This window comes from Suncus etruscus, chromosome 1, assembly GCF_024139225.1.
Source record: "Suncus etruscus isolate mSunEtr1 chromosome 1, mSunEtr1.pri.cur, whole genome shotgun sequence".
NCBI lineage: Eukaryota > Metazoa > Chordata > Mammalia > Eulipotyphla > Soricidae > Suncus > Suncus etruscus.
In genome coordinates, this window is record NC_064848.1 from 14,304,514 (window position 1) to 14,328,497 (window position 23,984).

General features: G+C 46.2%; 1 protein-coding gene across 1 annotated transcript in view; it reads right to left on the minus strand.

Moving 5' to 3' along the window:
- NUB1 (negative regulator of ubiquitin like proteins 1) overlaps positions 1-21,124 on the minus strand; it is a 31,726-nt gene extending 10,602 nt beyond the window's left edge. The window contains 10 exon segments of the mRNA XM_049778659.1: positions 2,477-2,523; positions 2,525-2,605; positions 4,970-5,061; positions 5,194-5,229; positions 5,232-5,321; positions 7,566-7,687; positions 7,941-7,987; positions 7,989-8,013; positions 11,323-11,489; positions 21,008-21,124. Of these exon segments, the coding sequence (XP_049634616.1) occupies positions 2,477-2,523; positions 2,525-2,605; positions 4,970-5,061; positions 5,194-5,229; positions 5,232-5,321; positions 7,566-7,687; positions 7,941-7,987; positions 7,989-8,013; positions 11,323-11,489; positions 21,008-21,124 (824 nt within the window).
- Positions 21,125-23,984: the final 2,860 nt, after the last annotated feature.

Consider the following 23,984-nt stretch of genomic DNA (forward strand, 5'->3'; position numbering starts at 1 on the left):
AAACCTGGAACCTGTCCTGTTGGGGGCTGGAAAAGTCAGAGTTCCCAGAGCTGACATCCAACCAGAAACCCCAGAACAGAAGTATAGCACCCACTCTGAGTTTTATATAGGGAGAGGAACTTGTGCCATGCTCTGAACCCAGGGGTGCCTATAGAAAGTTGTTGGCAGGGCCCGGAGAGATGGCACAGCGGCATTTGCCTTGCAAGCAGCCGATCCAGGACCAAAGGGTGGTTGGTTCGAAGCCTGGTGTCCCATATGGTCCCCCGTGCCTGCCAGGACCTATTTCTGAGCAGACAGCCAGGAGTAACCCCTGAGCACCGCCGGGTGTGGCCCCAAAACCAAAAACCAAAAAAAAAAAAAGAAAGTTGTTGGCGGAGGTGGAGGCCTACTAAGAAAAGGAAGGGGAGTCTTGGAGAGTGCTGTCCCCTCTACTTCTAAGTGCATTGGAGTCTTGCTTACTACCTGAAGGGAGGTTGCATAAACCAAACTAATAAGTTGACCTGAGAAACAAATCCTCAAAACTGGCAAAAATCATGAAGGCTGAAGTGGCAGTACAGTGATAGTAGAGTGCTTGCCTTGCACGCTGCCAACCTGGGTTCAATCCCGGCATCCCATATGGTCCCGAGTACTGCCAGTGAGTATAGAGCTAGGAGGTAAACCCTGAGCATTACAAAGAGTAGCTCAAAAATTAAAAATAAAATTTTAAAAATCCATCATTGTCACCAAAATGGGGGGGGGGGGCGTACTTGGCCTAGAGGCAGGTTGGGATGGGAGGGAAACTGGGAACATTCTTGGAGGGAAGGGTTACTGGTGAAGGGATGGGTTTACAACTGAAACTTAATCAGGAATAACTTTGTAAAATAATTCATAGTGACTCAATAAAATAACTGTTATTCTCTTAACCTGTTGCGTGATCATGAGATTACTACATGTGCACTCCTGAGCATGTTATTTACTGTCAACTGAAGTACAGTGATTTTTATTCAGTGGTTCCCTGAGGTCTAAAATTATTTCTTTTTGTTGTTGTTGTTTTGTTTTGCTTTTTTTGTTTTCATTTTTCAGTCACAGCCAGTGACACTCAGGGGTTACTCCTGTCTATTGTGCTCAGAAATAGCTCGTGGCTTGGGGGGACCATATGGGACACCAGGAGATCGAACCGAAGTCTGTCCTAGGCTAGCTTAGCGCACACAAGGCAGACACCTTATGCCTGCCACCACCGCTCCAGCCCTGAGGTCTAAAATATTTTCAAGGAGTTGTCCAGGGTTAAAAAGATTAAGAAACTTTCCCAGGGATGAATCAAGACAACCATCTTGAAAAAAAACTGAAGCTCAAGTCCAGTGAAGAAAAATTCAATGTACTTCCTACCGTGAAGAAACTGGAGACTGATTGGGGGGGGGGGGGGGGGGCAGGCACAAAGTACCCACATCCTCAGGTCCTACATCATCCTGCACTGCCCTGCTGCTGAAGAGGAGACACAGAGACAGCAGAGAGAAGCAGTGCAAGAGGCCCAGGTCCTTGCCCTAGTCACTTCTGACTCTCTTCTCAGCTGCTCCAGACATGTGGACAATGATTCCCACCCACCATTGTAGGTTAGGATCTATTCAAAGGTGCCCCCAATACAGAGGATCAATAATCGCTGTCAGAGCCAGTGTGGTGGGGACACACCAAAGTAAAACATAAACACACAGGAGTACAGTGTGGGCAGGGTGGGGGTGGTGGGTGGAGAACACCAGCACCCTGGGCATGTGTCCTGCACTAGACTACTCTTTAGGCTCGAAGCAGCATCCTCCCCAACAACCAGGAAACTGCTTGACTTGGTTTGAGACAGGAAGTGCCCAAATTGAGGTCCGAAACACCTTTAGGGATCACAGACTAAATATAACCAAAAGACCAGTTCAGGACATGGGCATTGACCAAGAGTTTCTGACTTATGACTACAGAGCTAACAGAATCATGAGCTCAGACTGAGCCTGCCAAGAAAGTAAAGAAAACATTCACTAGATGTACCCCTTGGTAGGATGTCAAGGAAGCAATACAAAGGAGAAAGGAGGAAAGAAACCTAGGAAGTTCTTTCTATCTGTCTCCAACTGGACCTCAGCTTAAACCGAAGAGTTCATGAGAGAAAAAATTATTTTCTTCAACAAGAATGCAGAGGGGAATACTGCAGGCATAACCACCTATGAAAAGAGGATTTGGAGAACAGGATATCTGCAATGGAATCAAAATTGACAGAGCCGTGTGAGAAATTTTCCACTGCAACTGTGAGACAGACATCGGACATATACATAATTTGCTGTGTGAAGCCCATGGTAATGTTTGCCTGATTCTTTAGAGGGAAAAGGGCTCAAGTCAAAATGTAAAGGGAGGAAATGACTTCCCTACTCGGTCTATATCGTCAGCCTGGGGAAAAAACCTGTGGACTGAGGGGGCCGGTAGGATGAGGGACACTATGGGAATCGCTCACACTGGTTTCCACCAAGTACAAAAGTGCCTACCCAGGAAATACTTGTCAGCATCCAACAAGACATGGCAAGGCTATTCCATATTCTTTTCTTTTCAGGAAAGCTCTGCCCTTCTCATGATATCCCATAGCTAACATAAGGGCCTAGGACAAAACACGATTTAAAAGATATAGCACTTTAAAACTATCAACACAAATTATATTAAAAGCATATTTATCTAAAGAAATTAACCAACTTAAAAAACAATTATAAAACACAAGATCATAACCAAATCTGAAGTCAAAAATTAAGAAAAACATAAATATTGATTTCACTTAAACACAAAAACACCCAAGTATTCGATTTTATGTGTCTGGTATGGTCATAACCTGACTACTCCCTTCATTTTTATGTTCTGTTTTGTTTTGGGCCACACCCAGTGGGTGCTCAGGGATACTCCTGGCTCTGTGCTCAGAAATCACTCCTGGCTCAGGGGACCATATGGAACGTTGGGGGGGGGGGGGGTAATCGAACCCGTGTCTGACTTGGGTCAACTGTGTGCAAGGCAAATGCCTCTACCACTGTGCTACCACTCCGGCTCCCTTATTTATACTGTTCTTCTGACCTAATCATATTTCTAGAATCCTCTAAAACTAAAATACATAGGGACGGGGAGAGACAGCAAAGGGTTTTAGAGCTTGTCTTATATACAATAGACCTCAGTTTGATCCCTAGCACTGCATATGATTCCCTAAGCACTACCAGGAGTGACCCCGACAAAGAACCAGGAATAGTCCCTAAGCACAGTCAGATGTGGTCCAAACAACTCCTACACACATATACCACGCACACATGCACAAACACAATACACATACCTCCCATTCATTTTCCAGTCTCTTTTTTAGGGGTGGGGGTTGCTTAAGTGTCACTCCCCAAGGTGCTCAAGGCATACCCCTGGCTCTGTACTCAAGAACATTCCTGGTAGGCTTGGGGGACCATATGGGGAACCAGGGATTGATTCTGGGTTGTCCACATGCTAGTCAAGAGCCTTGCCTACTGTACTATCGCTCTGGCCCTAACTTTTCCGGACTTTTTTGAGGGGGAGAGGGGGGTGTCACACCCAGCGGGTGCTCAGGGGTTACTCCTGGTAGGCATGGGGGACCATATGGGATACTGGATGAACCACCATCTGTCATGGGTTGGCATATGCAAGCAAATGCCCTACCGCTGTGCTCTCTCTCCAGCCCCACTTTCCAGTCTTAATTTTTGTAAAAAATTTGTCAACTCTGAAACTACCAAAATAACTTTTTAAATAGTTAATATTTTTGCATGGGGCTGCTCCTGGTTCTGTGCTCCAGGTTTACTCCTGTAAGGGGCCAAAGGTGCAGAGCACTCAGCTCTTTGAGCTATCTCTCTGGTCCTTAAATTAGCATTATTTGGCTTGGAGACTACACCTGGAAGTGTTTAGGGTACACCTAGTAGTGTTTGGGGTCAATCAAGCAGTACTGGATTTGAGTTTGCGTCTCTTCATGCAAAGCCTAAGTCCCAGCCTTTGGAGCTATCTCCCAAGAGCCCTAAGTGAGTCTTTTAAAATAAGAATAAAAGAAAAAAAAATTACAAAAAAAGGGGCCAGAGCTGTGGTGCAGCAGTAGGGCATTTGCCTTGCAAGTGGCTGACCTAGGACAGACTGCGGCTTGATCCTCCAGCGTCCTAAATGGTCCCCCCAAGCCAGGAGGATTTCTGAGTGCATAGCCAGGAGTAACCCCTGAGTGTCGAAGGGTGTGGCCCAAAACCCAAAACTAAATAAATAAAGATCTAAATAATTTAATCTTATTAGATTTTTTAAATTGTATTTCATCATTTAATGAGACCAATGAGCAAACACCATTTAATAATCCACTGACAGCTACAATTCTATTGAAACTTAATTTTATGAACTATCAATGCACTATCAATATCAACTATCAATATCACTTCCTGCTCTTGTGATATATATAGTAAAACATAAACCTTAGCTTTCATCCTTCATGCTACCAGTGACTCACAGCGTCAAACTCTGTCACAACTGTCCTACAGACAGAAGGAAGGGAAGCAAAGTGACCCTCAATCTTCAGGCATGACTGGACAACTCAGGAGCAGGTCTCAGGGTCTGACGTGTCAAATGCTGCTCAAAGCCCCAGGACATGGTCAAAGATGAGCAGAGCCCAACTGGTACCTGTGTCGTGCTTCTGCAAGGCCATGGAGGTAGCAGGCCAGGCAGTCAGTAATCAGCACTCAAGACACCCCCAACTCCCTACTCTGACCCAGCACTCAGGGGAAACTGCCCACCCACAGGTGCCCAGGAAAGCTTTGGGCAGTGGGTGGTACAGTGGGTACTAGGCAGAGACCAAGGCAGCGAGGCACTGTGTGAGTGATCAGAGAGTCCACTCACAGGCACAGGGCGAGGACAGTGCTCATCCTTTCAAGTTGCCACTGAACCACCTAGACACCCACCACAGCCAGTCATTCCACATGGCCTTGGCACTCACTTTCCTTTCTGATGGAGGAATTTTGATGGATCTGCCCGTCTGGTTAGCTATGTCCAAGTACGGAGTGGTTTCTGGGTCCACCACCATCTCGGCTGCAAGAGAAATACAAGCTCAGGATGGAAAAGCGACACTGAGGGGTGCAGAGTGGAGATGACTCCACTAGGAGGCATGCCTGACTCCTACTCCCTGGGGCCCTGGCACGAGTTGGAGCCGGAGATGGGTACCTCTCTCTGCCAGTATCTCCAGTCCCCGCTTGGTCGCTGGATCCGCTGTTCTTTGAGCTCTGCTTCGTTATGCTCCTCTTCTTGTAGCTGGAGGCATCTTCGCGTGTCCTCCTCTAGAACTGCTTCAGCTCCAGCACCAAAGCTCTTCACGTTGTGTGTTCACACCCTGCTCCTACCAGCGTTTCATCTGCAAGGCCAGTGGCATCAGCCAAGGCACCCATAGCATCCACAGCACACTTGCCTCTAAGTCACTCTCCGGCCTCTAAGTCAACTGCGAAGCACCAGAACCTTGCACTAGGGAGCATGGTTTAAGCCAGTGGTGTCACTATTCTGCTTGGCATCCCATTTAAAGAAAATCAATGGTAGATTTTTGTTGTGTTTTGTTTTGGATTTTTTTTTTTTTTGGGGGGGGGGAGTTACGTACATCCAGCAGCACACAGGGGTTACTCCTGGCTCTCGCGCTCAGAAATCACCCCTGGCTTGAGGGACCATATGGGGATGCCGGGGAATCGAACCAAAGTCCCTTCCCTAGGTTGAATCCCATATAGTCCCCCAAGCCTGCCAGGAGTAATTTCTGAGCACTGCCAAGTGTGGCCCCATAACCAAAACACAAACCAAAACAAACAAAAAAAAGAAAGTGCCAACAAGAACAGAAACGAATTCTAATCAGAGGCCTCTAAAATAGTGTGGCAGGAGGTTAGGAAGGTATTGAAAAGACCTTGAGCTGCAGTCCAGTATCTCTGATAGAGAATAAGAGACTATCCTTGTCTTTAGGTCTGGGCTAGGAACAAACACAAACATGAAAAAACTGGGGCCAGAGCAATAGTACAGCAGTAGGGACAGTTGCCTTGCACGTGACAAACCTGGATGGACCCAGGTTCAATCTTAGCATCCCATATGGCCCCCCTAATCTGCCAGGAAGCAATTACAGAGTGCAAGAGCCAAAAGTAACTCCTGGGGCCAGAGAGATGGCATGGAGGTAAGGAGTTTGCCTTGCATGCAGGACAGTGGTTCGAATCCCCGGCATCCCACATGGTCCCCCGAGCCTGCCAGGAGTGATTTCTGAGTGTAAAGCCAGGAGTAACCCCTGAGCGCTGCGGGTGTAACTCAAAAAAAAAAAAAAAAAAGAGTAACTCCTGAGCACTGCTAGCTATGACTCAACCCTCCCCCCCCCAAAAAAAAAAAACCTGATGGACTTGAAAACATCAAGATTCCTGCCCAATAAAAGACACTGCCATCAGGACTAATACAGAGGAAGAGGGCAGATGGTAATGGCATCCAGGTCTTCAGACTAGACAATAGGAAGAAGCTAGTGGTCATGAAGGCAGCCAGCTAGGGAGTGAGCCTGAGTTGCCAGGGCCAGACCCTGGAAACGCAGCAGATCATGGTGTTTCCAAAAGCAAACAACCTCCCACTAGTCTGTTCATGCTCCTTCAGACTCATTCACCATGGCCGCCAAAGGAATCTTTTTTTTTGGGGGGGAGAGGGGGGACCACACCCGAAATGAATGCTCAGAGGTTACTCCTGGCCTATCTGCTCAGAAATAACTCCTGGCAGGCACCAGGGACCATATGGGATTGCCAGGATTCGAACCAACCACCTTAAGTCCTGGTTTGGCTGCTTGCAAGGCAAACGCCACTGTGCTATCTCTCCGGCCCCTGCCAAAGGGATCTTAACTCACAAATATGACTACGTGTCACTCCCCAGCAGAAATGGTGGCCAATTCTGTTGGAGAAATGCTCAGGCATAGACCTAAGCTCAGTATCTGGGGGACCTTCATGACACCTCTCTGACAGGGTAGCCAAGGTTTCATGGCAGGGGCAGCTGAACGCTACGTGACCATCACACCATCTTGCTCTCTCCCAGGTAACAGAATCAAAAGTCCACCCCCAGGCTGGAGTAATGATAACCAGAAAGTCTCCAGACCTTGCCTCAGTGTCTGCTGGAGGCAAAGGCTGAGCAGCAGCTTGACAGCCTGTGCTGGTCAACTTACCAGGGCTCCAAACAGGTTTAGCTGCTCCCCTCCTTCCCTGCCTGTACTTGGCTGCAGTCATCTCTGCTCCTCACAGGTCACAGAGCTCAAGAGGAGGGGGTGGCAAGTCTGAAACATTCCCTGCAATGGCTTCTCATTGCAGCACATTCTAGCATCTTCTCTCTCAGGAAGAATATTCTGGAAATATTCCCCCTAACTTAGCACCTTCACCCTTGCAACCCCAGAACCTCTCTCAATCCTTCAATGAGTGTCTTTTGTTCCTTTGACGCATTGAAACAGACAGTAAGTACTTGGAAAGGGGGTTATTTGTATTATTTTGAATCATAAATGCAATAAAGTCGTATGCAATAAAGAATCTTTGTGAATGAGAAAAAAGGACACAAAATCATGATTTCTAAATTAACTTAAAAATATGCAGCCTGCTCTTGTCATGACTTACCTAACTGTAGTTGTTTTTTATTTATGACGATTTTGATGCAATTTTCTTTGAAACCCAAAGTTCTCCGCAATTCTGTAAGACAACACCAAGGGAAGCTATAAGCAGACATCATTGCCTGCTGGGTGAAGAGGTCTAGATCGTGACCCAAATTCCACACTCTGACTCAAGCCCGATGCCTGTAAATCAGGCCACCTGAGTAGACCAAACTGAGGCTGCCTGCATAGCAGACATGTGCTTAGCAGTTGAACTCTAGTTGATCACATCAATGTTTCTCAAGGACGGTCCACATTAATGGAAGGAAGGGGCCCAATGCACCCAGATACTTACTTAGCCCTCAGTTCTCTGCCAGTGACATGCAATCGAGGTCTCCAGCAAGTTCTTTCCGATCCTATATAAAATAAGAGCAAAAAGAAAAAGTGCTTCAATTTGTACTTTTGGACTGTTACCATGTGTAAAATGTACAGGCATCAGCTGAGCAGCTGATCTCCAGGTGGTTGCATTCCTGGATGAAAGAGGACTGGCCAAGATCTGCGAGTGTAGGAAAGTCAGCAAGCACAAACCACAGGCGGGCCACCAGCTGCTCAGATGTCACAAAGCCTGCACTTCCCCCTGAGAGAGAAGCTCCCAGGACACCTCAGGAATAGAAACATGCCCATCCCTATACAGGAAGCAAGCTCTGGAGCTGGCTTCATTGCACACTTAACAGGAGATAAGAGAAGCCACAAATCATTAAGATGACCCCAGAACATGCCTCAACTCTACTGGGATTGGGGCCAGAGCAATAGCACAGAGGGTAGGGCATTTGCCTTGCATGCAACCAACTTGGTTTTGATTCCCAGCATCCCATATGACCTCCCCTAAGCCCTGCCAGAAGTAATCCCTGAGTGCCACTGGTATGGCCGAAAAACAAACAAACAAAAAATCAGCACCAACACTTAAAGCCCAGGGTTCTGGATACTAACATAGCAAAGAGCCCGTAGATTGACAACAACCTGGCAAATCTCCAGACTGGCTCTCCAAGACAATTGGACAGCTTTTTCTCCTTTGTAAGCTTATAATTCCCTCTAGAATTTGAATTATAATTGAAATACAATTTATCTATCATGATGTTTACCTGTACAACAGTTTCTAATCTCAGACAAAAATGACCCTGACCAACAGCCTTTAGGACATTCTGAGCATCCCTAAGAACACAGTATCCCAGGGCTAAGCAGATGGTTCAAAAGGCTAGTGAGACAGGCTCTTCATGTGCGAGTCCTTGAACTACATGGTCCCCAAGCCAAAGAGTCAGAACTCTTTGTTCGTCTCAGCATTACCAGTTATATGCCCTAAAAATCTTAAGAAAAAAAAAAGGCAAATAGGGCTGGAGAGATAGTCTAGAAGATAGACATTTGCCTTGCATACAGCTGACCCATTCAACCCCTAGTATCCCATATGATCCCCTGAACAGAGTTGAGTATTCCTCCACCCAACAAAAAAAAAGTAAGAAAGTTAAAGTATATTGTATAGAGCTGGAGAAATGGTACAGGGTTGCCAGAGTCTGCAGGGCCTTCAGTTTGTCAGAGCCAAGCAGGTAGGACTCTGACAAGATACTTCAACGCCTTTTTTTTAATAGAGAATCCAGTAGCCTTATTACAAAGGCCAGGAGACGAGAGGGAGGAAGGGAGAGCTGAGTTTGGGACCAGGGTTTAAGGTCAGATCAGAGGAGGACCAGATAAAAGAACAGTACAAAAAAGAAAAGATAAGCAGTCCAAAAAGATACAGCCCGAAGGTCTGTCAAAATCAGGGAGAAAAAGCTGTAGTCAGGAATAGAAACAGTTCGTCCAGTTTACTTTCTCCAAAACTGCCTTTTTCCAACTGCTGCAACACAAACAGGGTTAAGGTGTTTGCCATGGGGACGGGAGAAATAGCACAGCAGTAGGGATTTTGCACTGCATTGAGGCTGACCCAGGACAGACTCAGGTTTGATTCCCGGCATCTCATACGGTCACCTGAGCCTGCCAGGAGTGATTTCTGAGTGCAGAGCTAGGAGTAACCCCTGAGCACCGCCAAGTGTGGCCCAAAATCCACCCCCCCCAAAAAAATAAAGTACAGACAACCCTAGTTGATCCCCACCACCCACAGTAACTCCTGACCACCACCAGGTGTAATCTAAAACCCAAACAACCCCCCCACCACAATGTCCTCCCTTCTACCCCAGTCTGGCCTATTTCTGGTCTCTACAGACCTGCCACTAATGATACCTTCAGTGGTTTCTGTCTGCAGTAACTGGGGTTGAACCTCAGGGTCTCACACATGCAGACAAGCCAATACCAAAGAGTCATACCTACCCTACCTTTATTTTGTTTCATCATTTTTGGAGGGTGCCCTTCTGGTCCTAATGTTTCAATTCTCAGGTTTTGAAATAAAGTGCTACTTGGGTTAGCAATTAATGAGGGCCCATACAGAGGTGCCAGGGGGATTATGCAGTTCCAGGGCTCAAACTTAAGCTGCAAGCATGAAAGGAGTACTGCCATCTTGGGGGTTATCTTCCTCGCCCCATGGCTTTATTATTTTGTGTGCAGTGCCAGAGGGAACATTGCCAAGGACAGACCCCAGGGCCTGCTGCATGCCACTGTAAAGAAAGCACTACTGGATGTGACCAAAAGAAAAAAAACAATAAAAAGAAAGAAAAAAAAGTTAAGTTCTAGTTTAAGACATCCACAAAATTCATCCATTAAAATATACTTTTTATTTAAAAAAAAAAGAATCCACAAAATTCACTTTTTAAGCGGAATAAATATTCACTATGTAAAGACATAAAAGAATTTTAACCTTTATTGGGGGCCGGGCGGTGGCGCTGAAGGTAAGGTGCCTGCCTTGCCTGCGCTAGCCTTGGACGGACAGCGGTTCGATCCCCCGGTGTCCCATATGGTCCCCCAAGCCCAGGGAGCAACTTCTGAAGCACATAGCCAGGAGTAACCCCTGAGCGTTACCCGGTGTGGCCCAAATACCAAAAAAAAAAAAAAAAAAAAAAAAAAAAAAAAGAGGAATATAACTTCATATTTCTACTTTTAAAAAACACAATATTGGGCCAGAGAGATAGCACAGCGCTAAGGCGTTTTGCCTTGCATGCAGAAGGATGGTGTGTTCAGAATCCTGACATCCCATATGGTCCCCCATGGACTGCCAGGGGCGATTTCTGAGCATAGAGCCAGGAGTATGATCCCCTGAGTGCTGCTGGGTGTGGCCAAAAAATAACAAACAAACCACAACAGTATAACGGTAGGCGTTTCGCCTTGCATGCAGCCAACCTGAAACAGGTGTGATCCCCAGCATCCATATGATCCCCCGAGCCTGTCAGGAAGGATTTCTGAGCACAGAGCCAAGAAGTAACACTTGAGCACTGCCAGGTGTGGCCCAAAAGCCAAAAAAGTAAAAATAAAAAACACCAATTTGGGGGTCGGAGAGATAGCATGGAGGTAAGGCATTTGCCTTTCACTCAAAAGATTGGTGGTTCGAATTCCGGCATCCCATATGGTCCCCCGAGCCTGCCAGGAGCGATTTCTGAGCACAGAGCCAGGAGTAACCCCTGAGCGCTGCTGGGTGTGACCCAAAAACCAAAAAAAAATAAAAAAATAAAAAAATTCAAAAACACAATTTGATGACATCACTAAGCTAATTAAACATTAGTCATTAATTTGGGAACGTTACTCACTTTTCTTAGTCTGAAGGTAAAAAACCCTCAATCGTAGCAATTCCTGTTGTTTTGTAGTTTTCATTCCCAGTGCCTCGCTCAATCGCTTTACACCGTATTTCCTCTATTATCTTTTCTACTTCATTTTCACAGCATTCCAGTTTGTCAGCATACTTCCTAGCAAGGTCCTGTAATGAAAAAAACAGAAAGCATGGATGAAGACCACAGAGAAGCAGATAGGTGGGAGCCTACAACTCAACTGCTGAGGTGCATGGCCTGAGGTCATCCAGTGCAGCCCCACAATGACTAGAATCTTGTGGGCTGGAATTCAGTGATTCCAGCAAAACATGAAACAACATGCAAGAACAGGTCCAAGTGAGAAGCTGAAAATAAATGCAATTATTATTAGAAAGTAAAAATGGGGGCCCGGAGAGATAGCACAGTGGCGTTTGCCTTGCAAGCAGCCGATCCAGGACCAAAGGTGGTTGGTTCGAATCCCAGTGTCCCATATGGTCCCCCGAGCCTGCCAAGGAGCTATTTCTGAGCAGACAGCAGGAGTAACCCCTGAGCACCACGCCTGGGTGTGGCCCAAAAAACAAAAACAAATACAAAAACGAAAAAAAAAAAGAAGAAAGAAAAGGAAATGTGAGGTATGGCATATATGACTACAATTATAAATAAACTTTCTTTTCTCTCTTTTCTTTTTTCTGGGGGGGGGTCACCACCCAGTGGTGCTCAGGAGTTACTCTGGCTTATGCGCTCAGAAATCACTCCTGGCTTGGGGGACCATATTGGAACGCTGGGGATTGAACCGTGGTCTATCCTAGGTTCAGCCACATGCAAGGCAAAATGCCCTACCACCTGCGCCACCACTCTCAACAGTGAGACTTTCAAGTCCACTAGTGATGGGGAGAGGAGGCGAAAAATATTCTAATTTTTCTAATGTATCAGAGCCAAGTCTGAGTAGATTTAAGTTTCTCTAGAGAATTCTGAAAATTTTTTTTTTTTTTTTTGGTTTTTGGGTCACACCTGCAGTGCTCAGGGGTTACTCCTGGCAGGCTCAGGGGACCATATGGGATTGCTGGGATTCGAACCACTGTCCTGCATGCAAGGCAAACACCTTACCTCCATGCTATCTCTCCACCGCCCCGAATTCTGAATTATTGGTACTGAATGTAAACATTATTTGTCAGGGAGAGTTTGAGAACTGGGAAAGAAAGATGGCTCCTGAATGAATTTTTTTACAGGTAGGACTTCTGCAGTTTTGAATTCAATCCCAGCACTTGCTACCCCAGGACAGCCAAGTATGGCTCAAGGGAAAGAGGGATAGGAGAGATGAAAAGGGAATGGAGAGTAGAGGAGGCAAGAGAAATAGTGAAGAAGTTAAGCATTTGAATTACATGTAGCCAACCCTGGTTCAAAGCCTGGAGCCATATGTAGACACCCCTCCCAAACACTGCCAGGGATCGTTCCTTACCACACTGCCAGGAAGAGTCCCTGAACACCACTGAGTGTGGCGTCAACATCCTCCCCCCTAAGAAAATAAAACTTGGGACTGGAGTGATAATACAGCAAGTAGGGCATTTGTCTTGCACATGGCCAACCCACATTCAATGTCAGTATACCATAAGGAATGATTCCTGGGTGCAGAGGTATGAGTAACCCCCTAAGCACCACCAGATGTGGTCCAAAAACACCAAAAAAAGTAAAATTAATTCTATCTGCTATACTATTGCTCCATAAACAATTTTTTTTTTTTTTTTGGTTTTTTAGGGTCATACCCGGCAGTGCTCAGAGGTTACTCCTGGGTCTAGGCTCAGAAATCGCCCCTGGCAGGCACAGGAGACCATATGGGGATGCCGGGATTCGAACCACTGTCCTTCTGCATGGAAGGCAAAGGCCTTACCTCCATGCTATCTCTCCGGCTCCCCATAAACAATTTTTAAGACAAGAAAAGAAAACAGGGGCCCAGAGAGATAGCACAGCAGCGTTTGCCAGAAAGTGGACCCAGAGAGATAGCACAGCGGGCGTTTGCCTTGCAAGCAGCCGATCCAGGACCAAAGGTGGTTGGTTCGAATCCCGGTGTCCCATATGGTCCCCCATGCCTGCCAGGAGCTATTTCTTTTTTTTCTTTTTGGTTTTTGGGGCCACACCCATTTGATGCTCAGGGGTTACTCCTGGCTAAGCGCTCAGAAATTGCCCCTGGCTTGGGGGGACCATATGGGACACCGGGGGATCGAACTGCAGTCCTTCCTGGGCTAGCGCTTGCAAGGCAGACATCTTACCTCTAGTGCCACCTCTCGGCCCCCGGGAGCTATTTCTGAGCAGACAGCCAGGAGTAACCCCTGAGCACCCGCCGGCTGTGGCCCCCCCAAAAAAAAAACAAAAAAGAAAAGAAAAGAAAAGAAAACAACTTGGCTGGGAGTGGCTCAAACAACACTACTCAAAAAAAAAAAATGTAAGTCTAAGCAGGCTTCAAAAAAGGGGCTGGAGTGATAACACAGGTAGGGCATTTGCCTTGCACGCAGCTGACTCAGTACAAACCCAGGTTCAATCCCTTGCATCCTATATGGTCTTCTGAGCCTGCCAAGAAACTATTTCTGAATACAGAGTCAGGTGGCACCCTGAGTGCCACCGGGTGTGGCCCCAAAAAATATAAAAGAAGCGAATCACAAAGAGTGGAGCAGTGCAATGAGGGGTAGAGAAGGGACCACTACAATTGTAACTAGAATTCATCCCTCTGGACAATAATTGAGTGTTGAACAGGGATTAAGAGATATGCATGGTACCCCTTCATTAACAATAGTGTAAACACAATATCTAAAAGGAAAAAAAGGAAAAGAAGGCAGAAAGAAAAAGTGAGAGCCAGAGAGATAGCATGGAGGTAGGGCTTTGCCTTGCATGCAGAAGGATGGTGGTTCAAATTCCGGCATCCCATATGGTCCCCCGTGCTTGCCAGGGGCGATTTTCTGAGCGTAGAGCCAGGAGTAACCCCTGAGCGCTGCCGGGTGTGACTCAAAAACCAAAAGAAGGTGCTGGGCGGGGGGCGGTGGCGCTAGAGGTAAGGTGCCTGCCTTGCCTGCGCTAGCCTAGGATGGACCGCGGTTCGATCCCCCAGCGTCCCATATGGTCCCCCAAGCCAGGAGCGACTTCTGAGCGCATAGCCAGGAGTAACCCCTGAACGTCAAATGGGTGTGGCCCAAAAACAAAAAAAAAAAAAAAAAAAAAAGAAAAGAAAAGAAAAAATGAGGTAGAGTAAAATGTCTATCCTAGAAGGACACTGGTGGCAGAAATGTTCATGGGTGAAGGGTAGTGTACGTTTTAAGACTACACCTCAAGCATAAAACAATAATCATGGTGGGTTGTAAGAACTTATAAACTTCAGTTTGATCCCCGGCATCCCTTATGGTTCCCTGAGCCAGGAGTGATTTCTGAGTGCACAGCCAGGAGTAACCTCTGAACATCACCAGGTGTGCCTCCTCCATAACCCCTCTCCCAATAAAGGAAAACAAAAAGCAAAGCATTCATTCAACTTGATTTTTGTTTGTGTCTGGTTTTGGTTTTCACTCCTGGCAGGTCCTGGGGACTATATGAGATGTCGGGGATCAAACTCAAGTCAGCTGCATGCAAGGAAAATGTCCAACTTGCTCCAGCCTTCTTGACCTGATTTTCACATTTTTACAGGAACGAGCTCCAGCAGTGCTGGGAAAGGAAGGACTCATGGCCATTCCTGGTGACCAGGCAGAGCAGAGACACAGGCCAAAAACCAGCACTTATGGGGTGCTTGCAGGGATTACAAGGCAGCAAGCTCATAGTCTCCACACACCCTAATCATTCTCACCCTAATCTCTTCCCTGAGGATTTGAAGATCAATTAAAGTTAGGTGGGGAAGAGGGCGGGTACTGGGTCACACTCAACAGTGCCCAGGATCCTGGCTCTGCTCAGGAATCACTCTTGTCAGTGCTAGGGAACCTTATACAGTGCTAGAGATGGTACTGAAATAAGCTGCAAACAAGGCAAGCGGCAACCCCCTTCCAATATTGCCTAGTCAACTTACAAGGACATCCAACAGATTTAACATATTTTTTTTAAAAAAAGTAATATTCAGAGTCCAGAGAGCTAGCACAGAGTTAAGGCACTTGCTTTGCACACTACCAACTACACAAACACACATGGAAATGAAGACTTACACCACATGGTTTAGAAGGGCCCTAAATACAAGCACTTGTCTCCGAGAGTTGGGTGCACCACCTTCCCAACACCTGATGTGTCTGCCACTGCCAATCTCGAACTTCCCCCAAATTTATCACTTGCAGGTTTTTATAGATACCTCACTATGAATATTTTACTGACTCAGTCACTGCTGCCAGGGGTTGCTGATAACCCTGGAACGCCGAGGATGGATAGAGCTGAAAAGCCTGAGCTTCCTATCAATAATTAGTTTGGGGGGGCCAGAGAGATAGCATGGAGGTAAGGCGCTTGCCTTTCATGCAGAAGGACGGTGGTTCAAATCCCCGGCATCCCATATGGTCCCCCGTGCCTGCCAGGGGCGATTTCTGAGCATAGAGCCAGGAGTAACCCCTGAGCACTGTCGGGTGTGACCCAAAAACCAAAAAAAAAAATTTAGTTTGGAAGGCCCCAACCTCAAGAGTTGTTTTGAAAGCTGCTCCTATGGTTGTTAGTTACCACTAGGGAAATTCCAAAAACTCAGGACCTCAATAACAGGAATTCCCCAAAGAGCAAGACAAAATTATTTTCTTTTTTTTTTTTTTGGTTTTTGGGCCACACCCGGTAACGCTCAGGGGTTACTCCTGGCTATGCGCTCAGAAGTCGCTCCTGGCTTGGGGGACCATATGGGACGCCGGGGGATCGAACCGCGGTCCGTCTCCTAGGCTAGCGCAGGTAAGGCAGGCACCTTACCTCCAGCGCCACCGCCCTGCCCCCGACAAAATTATTTTCTTACTAAGCCACAACCCAGTGCCTGAGCAAAAGAGATTTTAACAAACTCAAGAGAAAGGTCAGAGATGGAAGGGGGACAGCACGTCAACTGTCAAACACATCAGTAAGTCTCAATATAGGATGATCTGACATCCTGTGACAATTCTTAGTCTCTGAAGAGTGTAACATTATTTACCACCCAACACTCAGACTGAGCAAGTTGGAAGCCCATGCTAAAACATTCCAAAACAGTATTAGAATTATATAAGATATCATTTCACTGGCTAGCAAAGCAGGCAGACTTCAGAATCTAAAAATTTCACTTTTTGAAACTGCTATTTCTGATGATACTAGCAAAAACTGAGTCCACAACTAGGGATGTAGCTCAGCAATAGAGCACTTGCCTTGCACAAGTGAATTTTTTTTTGGGGGGGTGGGGTGGAACCACACCTGGTGATGCTCAGGGCTTACTCAAGAAATTACTTAAGAAATTACCCGATAGGCTCGGGAAACCATATGAGATGTCGGAGATTGAGCCTGGGTCCATCCAGGTTAGCTGCATGACATGGCAAGCACCCTAATACTGTGCTATCACTCCAGCCTGCACGTGTGAGTTTTGATCACCATAACTAAAACAAACAAAAAAACCCTAGAGCCAAAAAGCTCCAAGGACTGGAGCTCATACCTTACATGTGAGAGCATTGGGTACAATCCCCTTTGCATAGTCCCCACTAAAAGTAAAAAACATTCAGAGGGGCCAAAGTGATAGCACAGCTGTAGGGTATTTGCCTTGCATGTGGCCAACACAGGAAGGACCTGGGTTTGATTCCCAGCATCCCAAGCCTGCCAGGAGCGATTTCTGAGCTCAGAGCAGGGAGAAATCCCTGAGAGCTGCCGGGAATGGCCCCAAAACAAAACATAAATAAAAAACTTTCAGAGATCACTCCTGGCAGTTCTCAAGGAACCATGGATGGCGTGGAATGAACCCAGGTCATTTGTGTGCAAGGATAAGCACCTTACCCACTGTACCATCTCTCCAGCTCCCAAACAAGAAACATTGACAATTAGAAAAATGTATTGGGGAGTGACAACACAGCAGTTAGTGCAGTTTGCCTTGCACGCAGCCGACCCTGATTCAAATCCCGGCATCCCATAAGGTCTCCAGAGCTGCCAGGAGTGATTTCTGAATGCAAAGCCAGGAGTAATTCCTGAGTGCTGCCAGGTGTGGCTCAAAAACAAAAACAGAACAAAACAAAAAATATAATAGGAATCTGACCACACTTCAGGCACATCAGTTTTTTGACTGCTAGCACCAGGGCTTTGCGAGTGAGTGCAAACACCTTCCCCTGTACCTTCCTTCTGGGAAGCTTGGCAGCTGTAACCACATCCACAAAGTCTACATGTTCAACTCGGCCAGCTCCATAGACTAACTTTCTTCTCAAACAAGATGTAAATCAAGCTGTGAAAGATTATGGGTACACCAGCTATGCAGCAGCAGAAAATTACCCATCTCAGGAGGAGACGGTAGGCTAAGCTCCCACCCCGCCGAAGCCGTGCTTGCTGCCTTTATCATCCAGAATACCATTTCTCTGATGGTCCTGCCTCATCACTGAAACTCCACAATTCCCTGTGGAGATATCAACGTGACCATACTTCATCTATGCCTTTTTATATTTGAACTAATATCACCAGGGCTTTTAGGAGTAAGTGTGGGCACTCTCCCCACCATATCTTCTTTTGGGGTTTTTTTGTTTTTGTTTTTGGGTCATACCCAGCAGCACTCAGGGGTTACTCCTGGCTCTACACTCAGAAATCACTCCTGGCAGGCACGGGGGGACCATATGGGATGCCGGGATTCAAACCATCATCCTTCTGCATGAAAGGCAAGAGCTTTACCTCCATGCTATCTCTCCGGCCCCATCCTCACCATATCTTTCTTCTTCCAGGAGGTCTGTCAACTGAGTGCATGCCCCTAAAAATCATAATATCTAGTAACAGTACTTTGAATTTCTGGGCAACTTCATTTATTTGATGCTATCATCCTTAAAAGAATACCCCAATTTAACAGAATGGACAGCTATCAACAAGATCTTACTAAACCTTCTGCCATTGTATCCTGATATTATATTAATTACTTCATTGTAGATACAATAATTTTTATAAATGTGCCTGCTACTGTACTTTTTCTTTTTTTCTTTCTTTTTCTCTTCCATTTTATTTTCTTATTTTTCTTTTTTCAATAACTTTGCTTTCACTTATCTGGAAACAAGTGTATTATGATCAACTGTGTCAACTCTGTGATGCATTTTCTTTAAATTAAAATAAAGCTGGGGCCGGGCGGTGGCACTAGAGGTAAGGTGCCTGCCTTACCTGCGCTAGCCTTGGACGGACCACGGTTCGATCCCCCGGCATCCCATATGGTCCCCCAAGCCAGGAGCAACTTCTGAGCACATAGCCAGGAGTAACCCCTGAGCGTCACTAGGTGTGTCCCAAAAACCAAAATAAAAAGAATTATATTGGGAGTTGGAGCAAGAGTACAGTTGATGGGGCCAGAGAGATAGCATGGAGGTAAGGCATTTGCCTTTCATGCAGAAGGTCGATGGTTTGAATCCCGGCATCCCATATGGTCCCCTGAGCCTGCCAGAAGTGATCTCTGAGCATGGATCCAGGAGTAACTCCTGAGCACTGCTGGGTGTGACCCAAACATCAAAAAAAGAAAAAAAAAAAAAAAGAGTACAGATGAGTAGAGCATTTGCATTGTACATGACGACCTGGGTTTGATCCCAGCACCCCATGTGTATATACACATATACATAACTACATATATATTTACACAGAATACATGTACATATATACACATAATACACACTATATATTTATATTTTATCCCCCTCCCCCCAAATATATATTTTAGGAGAATGAATAAGGCATACTGTAAGAAAAGAATTAGGAGAGGAGGTTCCCTTTATCATAACAAATTTGGGGGCAGACAGACCTTTGTAGAGGCTCCCCTTGCCATAATCTAACCCCAGGTGAATGGATCTGAAACACGGATGCAGCAAGGATTCAAGACAAACATAGGGAGAAAAGCACAAGGTAGGGGACTTCCAACAGTCCTCCCCTGCCCTCCCCATAAGATCGTTATTGATGAGACTCAGTCAATGTGGGGGGGAAGGCCAAAGTAGTTAATGGACAAAAGTACCTACCTAATCCTAATGAAGCCTACATGGGTTTATACATCTCAAAAGAGTGAAGAGTGGAGGCTCTTTGCCTCGCACACAGCCAACTAGCCAACAACTGTTCGATCCCCGACATCCCATATGGTCCCTCCACAACCTACTTGGAGTAATTTACTTTTTCTTTCTTTCTCTCTTTCCTTCCTTCCTTCCTTCCTCTTTCTTTCTTTCTTTTTCTTTCTTTCTCTCTCTCTCTTTCTTTCTCTTTCCTTCCTTCCTTCCTTCCTTCCTCCCTCTTTTCTTTCTTTCTTTCTCTTTCTTTCCTTCTTTCCTTCCTTCCTTCCTTTCTCTCTCTCTCCTCTCTCTATCTCTCTCTCTTTCTTTCTTTCTTTTTGTTTTTGGGTCACACCCACCCAACAGCGCTCAGGGATTACTTCTGGCTCTATGTTCAGAAATCACTCCTGGTAGGCTCAGGGGACCATATGGGATTCGAACCACCATCCTTCTGCATGCAAGGCAAATACCCTACCTCCATGCTATCTCTCTGGTCCCTGCTAGGAGTAATTTCTGAGTGCAGAGCCAGGACCTGAGGGCCTAAGCGCCACCAGGTGTGGCCCAAAATCAAAAACAAAAAAAGGTGGGGTGAAGGGAAGAAGCAGCTAGGACAAAGTCTCTGTTTTGGGGAAAGCAGAGTGAGTGGTCTGTGTTTAACTACAGCCTAAGCACCCAGTAGAGCACTCAGTCTGAGCACTTAACTTGAGAGTTTACTGGCCCTAGTATGACCACGGTAACCAGCTAAAATGAGTCTCCATGTTAATAATTCGTGGGGGTGGTATGTGCTAATCCACACCTGGTAGTGCTTAGAGCTTATTCCTGGAACTGCTCAGGGATCATTCCAGAATGAGTTAAAGCTGAACTGGTGTGGGGTGTACTATAAAGCAAGCAAGCACCTTAACCCCTTTTCCTATGTCTCTGGCCCTGCCAGGTTAATGATTTTACTGTTATACTGTGAGGGTATTATAAATAGTATGAGAAATGAACTAACGCTCTTTTATGAATCTTATTAAACAAAAATAATCTTGTAAATTTCTGGTAAAAAGGGAGCCTAACTACCACTAGTGCTCTGCTTATATTACACGTTTCTAGTTTAAGGCACCTCAGCTATACTCTATGGTTCTGAGATCTGGTACAACATGTAATGTACCATACATGTAGCAAGCAGCTAAATGCATTCAATTTCTAGCAATGAATATGAGACAGGCCAGGAGTGACTAAACAAAAAGCCAAGAGTAAGCCCTGAGCTCTTCCAGATATGACCACAAAATATACAAGTTTACATGGCTGTATCTAACTATTTCTGGTGACTTCAGAATCTTATTTATCAAGAAGACTTACCGGGACTGGAGCAATAGTACCACAGGTATGGAGCTTGCCTTGCATGTGGTCAACCCAAGATTGATACTGGCACTCCATATAATTTTCCCAATCCCCTGGGCAGGAGTGATCCCTGAATGTAGGTGAATGCCCCAACCAAAAAAAAAAAAAAAAAAAAAAAAGACTTGTAGCACTTTTATGACTTAAAAGAAAACTACCTTCAGTTCCAAACCAGCTTCTTTTTTTTCATCTGTATATGGTGGTTTCCAAAGTTGAATTCTGTCTTCCCTTAAAAACTGGGTCAGTTTTGCTTGGAGATATTTCTTTTGCGCCATCCTTGAAAGTGAAACAATTCATTACTAACAGTCTCTGCAAAGTACAAAATGTTCTAAAATAGTTACCTGATCACAGCGTAAGCAATTCTCCCAGTCTGTACTCCCTCACGAGTTTACTCTAAATCACTTTCAGATGAGGTTTAAATAGTTCCGGACTTAACTGAAATACATCTACTCTACAGAAACATCTATTGTTCCACTGTATATTATATATACTACATAAAATATGAACTTCAAAGTTGCTATAAAGGTTTATTGCACCTATTCTCTAATATAAAAAAAGTGAATGGGGGCCGGGCGGTGGCGCTGGAGGTAAGGTGCCTGCCTTGCCTGCGCTAGCCTAGGACGGACCGCGGTTCGATCCCCCGGCGTCCCATATGGGCCCCCAAGAAGCCAGGAGCAACTTCTGAGCGCATAGCCAGGAGTAACCCCTGAGCGTCACAGGGTGTGGCCCAAAAAAAAAAAAAAAAAAAAAAAAAAAAAAAAAAAAAAAAAAAAAAAAAAAAAAAAAAGAAAAGTGAATGATGAAAGAATGGAACATTCAAAGAAATTAATCCAGGGGCCGAAGAGATAGCATAGAGATAGGGCGTTTGCCTTACATGCAGAAGGGCTGTGGTTCAAATCCCAGCATCCCATATGGTTCCCCGTGCCTTCTAGGAGCAATTTCTGAGCATAGAGCCAGAGTAACTCCTGAGAGCTGCCGGGTGTGAGCCACAAAAACACAAACAAACAAGACAAAAATTCAACAAAAATTTAAAAATTTCTTCGTATTTTGACTAACTGAACACAAATTACTAAAGATCTTAGTAAAATTAAAACTGAATTTTTACTCTACTTTAAGTTTATTAATTTTTATTCTATTCTATTCTATTCTATTCTATTCTATTCTTCTACTCTACTCTATTCTATTCAGTAAGTCCCAAGAATCAGGCCTTCCTTGGCCTGCCTGCCTGCCTGCCTGCCTGCCTGGCCGGGTGGGGGGTGGGGTGCGAGCGAGAGTGGCGGCCGCCATCTTCTCTTGGTCGTTAAAAACTGATTTTTAAAAATAAACAAGCATCTCTCAAAAGCAGACTGGTGGTGGGTGGGAGGCAAATGGAGGGAACACTGGTGGAAGGATTATACTCAAACATTGTATGCCTGAAACCCAATCATGAATAACTTTGTAATTCCACAGTGCTAAATGAAAAGAAAAACTAAACCGCAACACAACGAATTCGAGCCATAAAACTTCAAAACAGAATCTCTAAACCAGTAGATCCTTTTCTTTTCCTTTTTTTTCTTTCTTTTGGTTTTTAGGTCACACACGGTGGTGCACAGGGATTACTCCTAGTGTGCTGGAGGGCATATAGAATGCAGGGGCTCAAAATGGGGTTGGCCACGTACAAGTTAGTGCACCCCCCCCCACACACACACACACACTATACAGTCTCTCTGGCCCCCTATGGCCCCCTTAAAAATTTCGGTAGGGCGTTTGCCTTGCATGCAGAAGGACGGTGGTCAAATCCCGGCATCCCATATGGTCCCCCGAGCCTGCCCGGGCAGTTTCTACGCATAGAGCCAGAAGTAGCCCCTGAGCGCTGCCGGGTGTAACCCAAAAACAAAAACAAAAAACAAACAAAAATTATTCCAACCGTTGGGGCCAGAGAGGTAGCACAGCCGTAGGGCATTTGCTTTTTGCACAAGGTTGACCCAGGACGGACCTGGGTTCGATTCCCTGAGTTTAATTCCCAGCATCCCATGTGGTCCCCTGAGCCTAAAAGGGGCGATTTCTGAGCACAGAGCCAGGAGTAATCCCTAAATGCCAGCGGATATGACTCAAAAGCCAAATCCCAAACCAAAAAGTTTCCAACCCCAGAAAAGCTCTTTAGGATCATTAACAGATCGGCCTCTAGTAATTCTGGGGCATCCTCCAAGAATCTAACACCCACTCAACCACCTTGGTCCAGCCCAAAGACCCAGGTCTCTAAAATGATTCTGCCAAGGTCACAAACTAGGCTGGGCCCTAAGTAGCCCGAGGCCTTGTTGCTCTGGTAGTCTCGGGTGTGTCCCAGGCCAGCACCCTGCAGTTTACAGACTCTCTCTGGCTGAGCACCCCAAATTACAGGGTAAGACCCTGACACAGATGGTGGCGGCAACAAGGGACAACAGGATGAGTAGTGACTCGAGACTACCTACAGAGCTGGGGAGAAGGCTCAAACAGCCATGCTTTGCATGCACATGCGGGAGTTCTGAATCCAATCCAGAGAGGCTGCCTGCCCCCTCACCACACTACAACATAGTGTCCCAACCTGCTCCACCTCCCCCAAAAGTTATCTCCTAAATGCAGAACCCCACCGTTCCAAGCAACCAAAACAAAACAGCGAGCTCTCCTCTTCCTCTTTGTGCAGGCGGGTGGGGGGGCTCCAGTGGGGCAGGCTAAGGCGGGTTCCATAAATCCCGGTTCCACCCAAAGTTAAGGCCCGAAGTGGTGGTGGCCCTTTGGAAAGGAGAAAATATGAGCACACACGTTGTAGGGGATGGGCGAAGACCTGCCACCCCCGCACCAGTGTAGGGGGTAGGGGGGGTGTCTTCTAGCGCCTTCCGCAGTGATGCGCATCCGTTGGTGAGCAGCGGAAGTTTCGCCCACGCAGACCAAGGCCACGACTCGACGACCATAACTATAAAAAATGAGTGTGAGGGTGGGAGGGACAGGACAGCAGATCTGAGCGGAATAGGATCCCAAATCCTGGGGGATCCAGCTGCACGGGCTTCCCGGGTGTACAGCGCTCCCTACGACCCTAAGCTGGGAGGGAGGACCGTCCCGTCCCAAATCCCCTCCCTGAACCTTGGGGCCTGAGCGGTGGCGCATTAGCCGATCCCC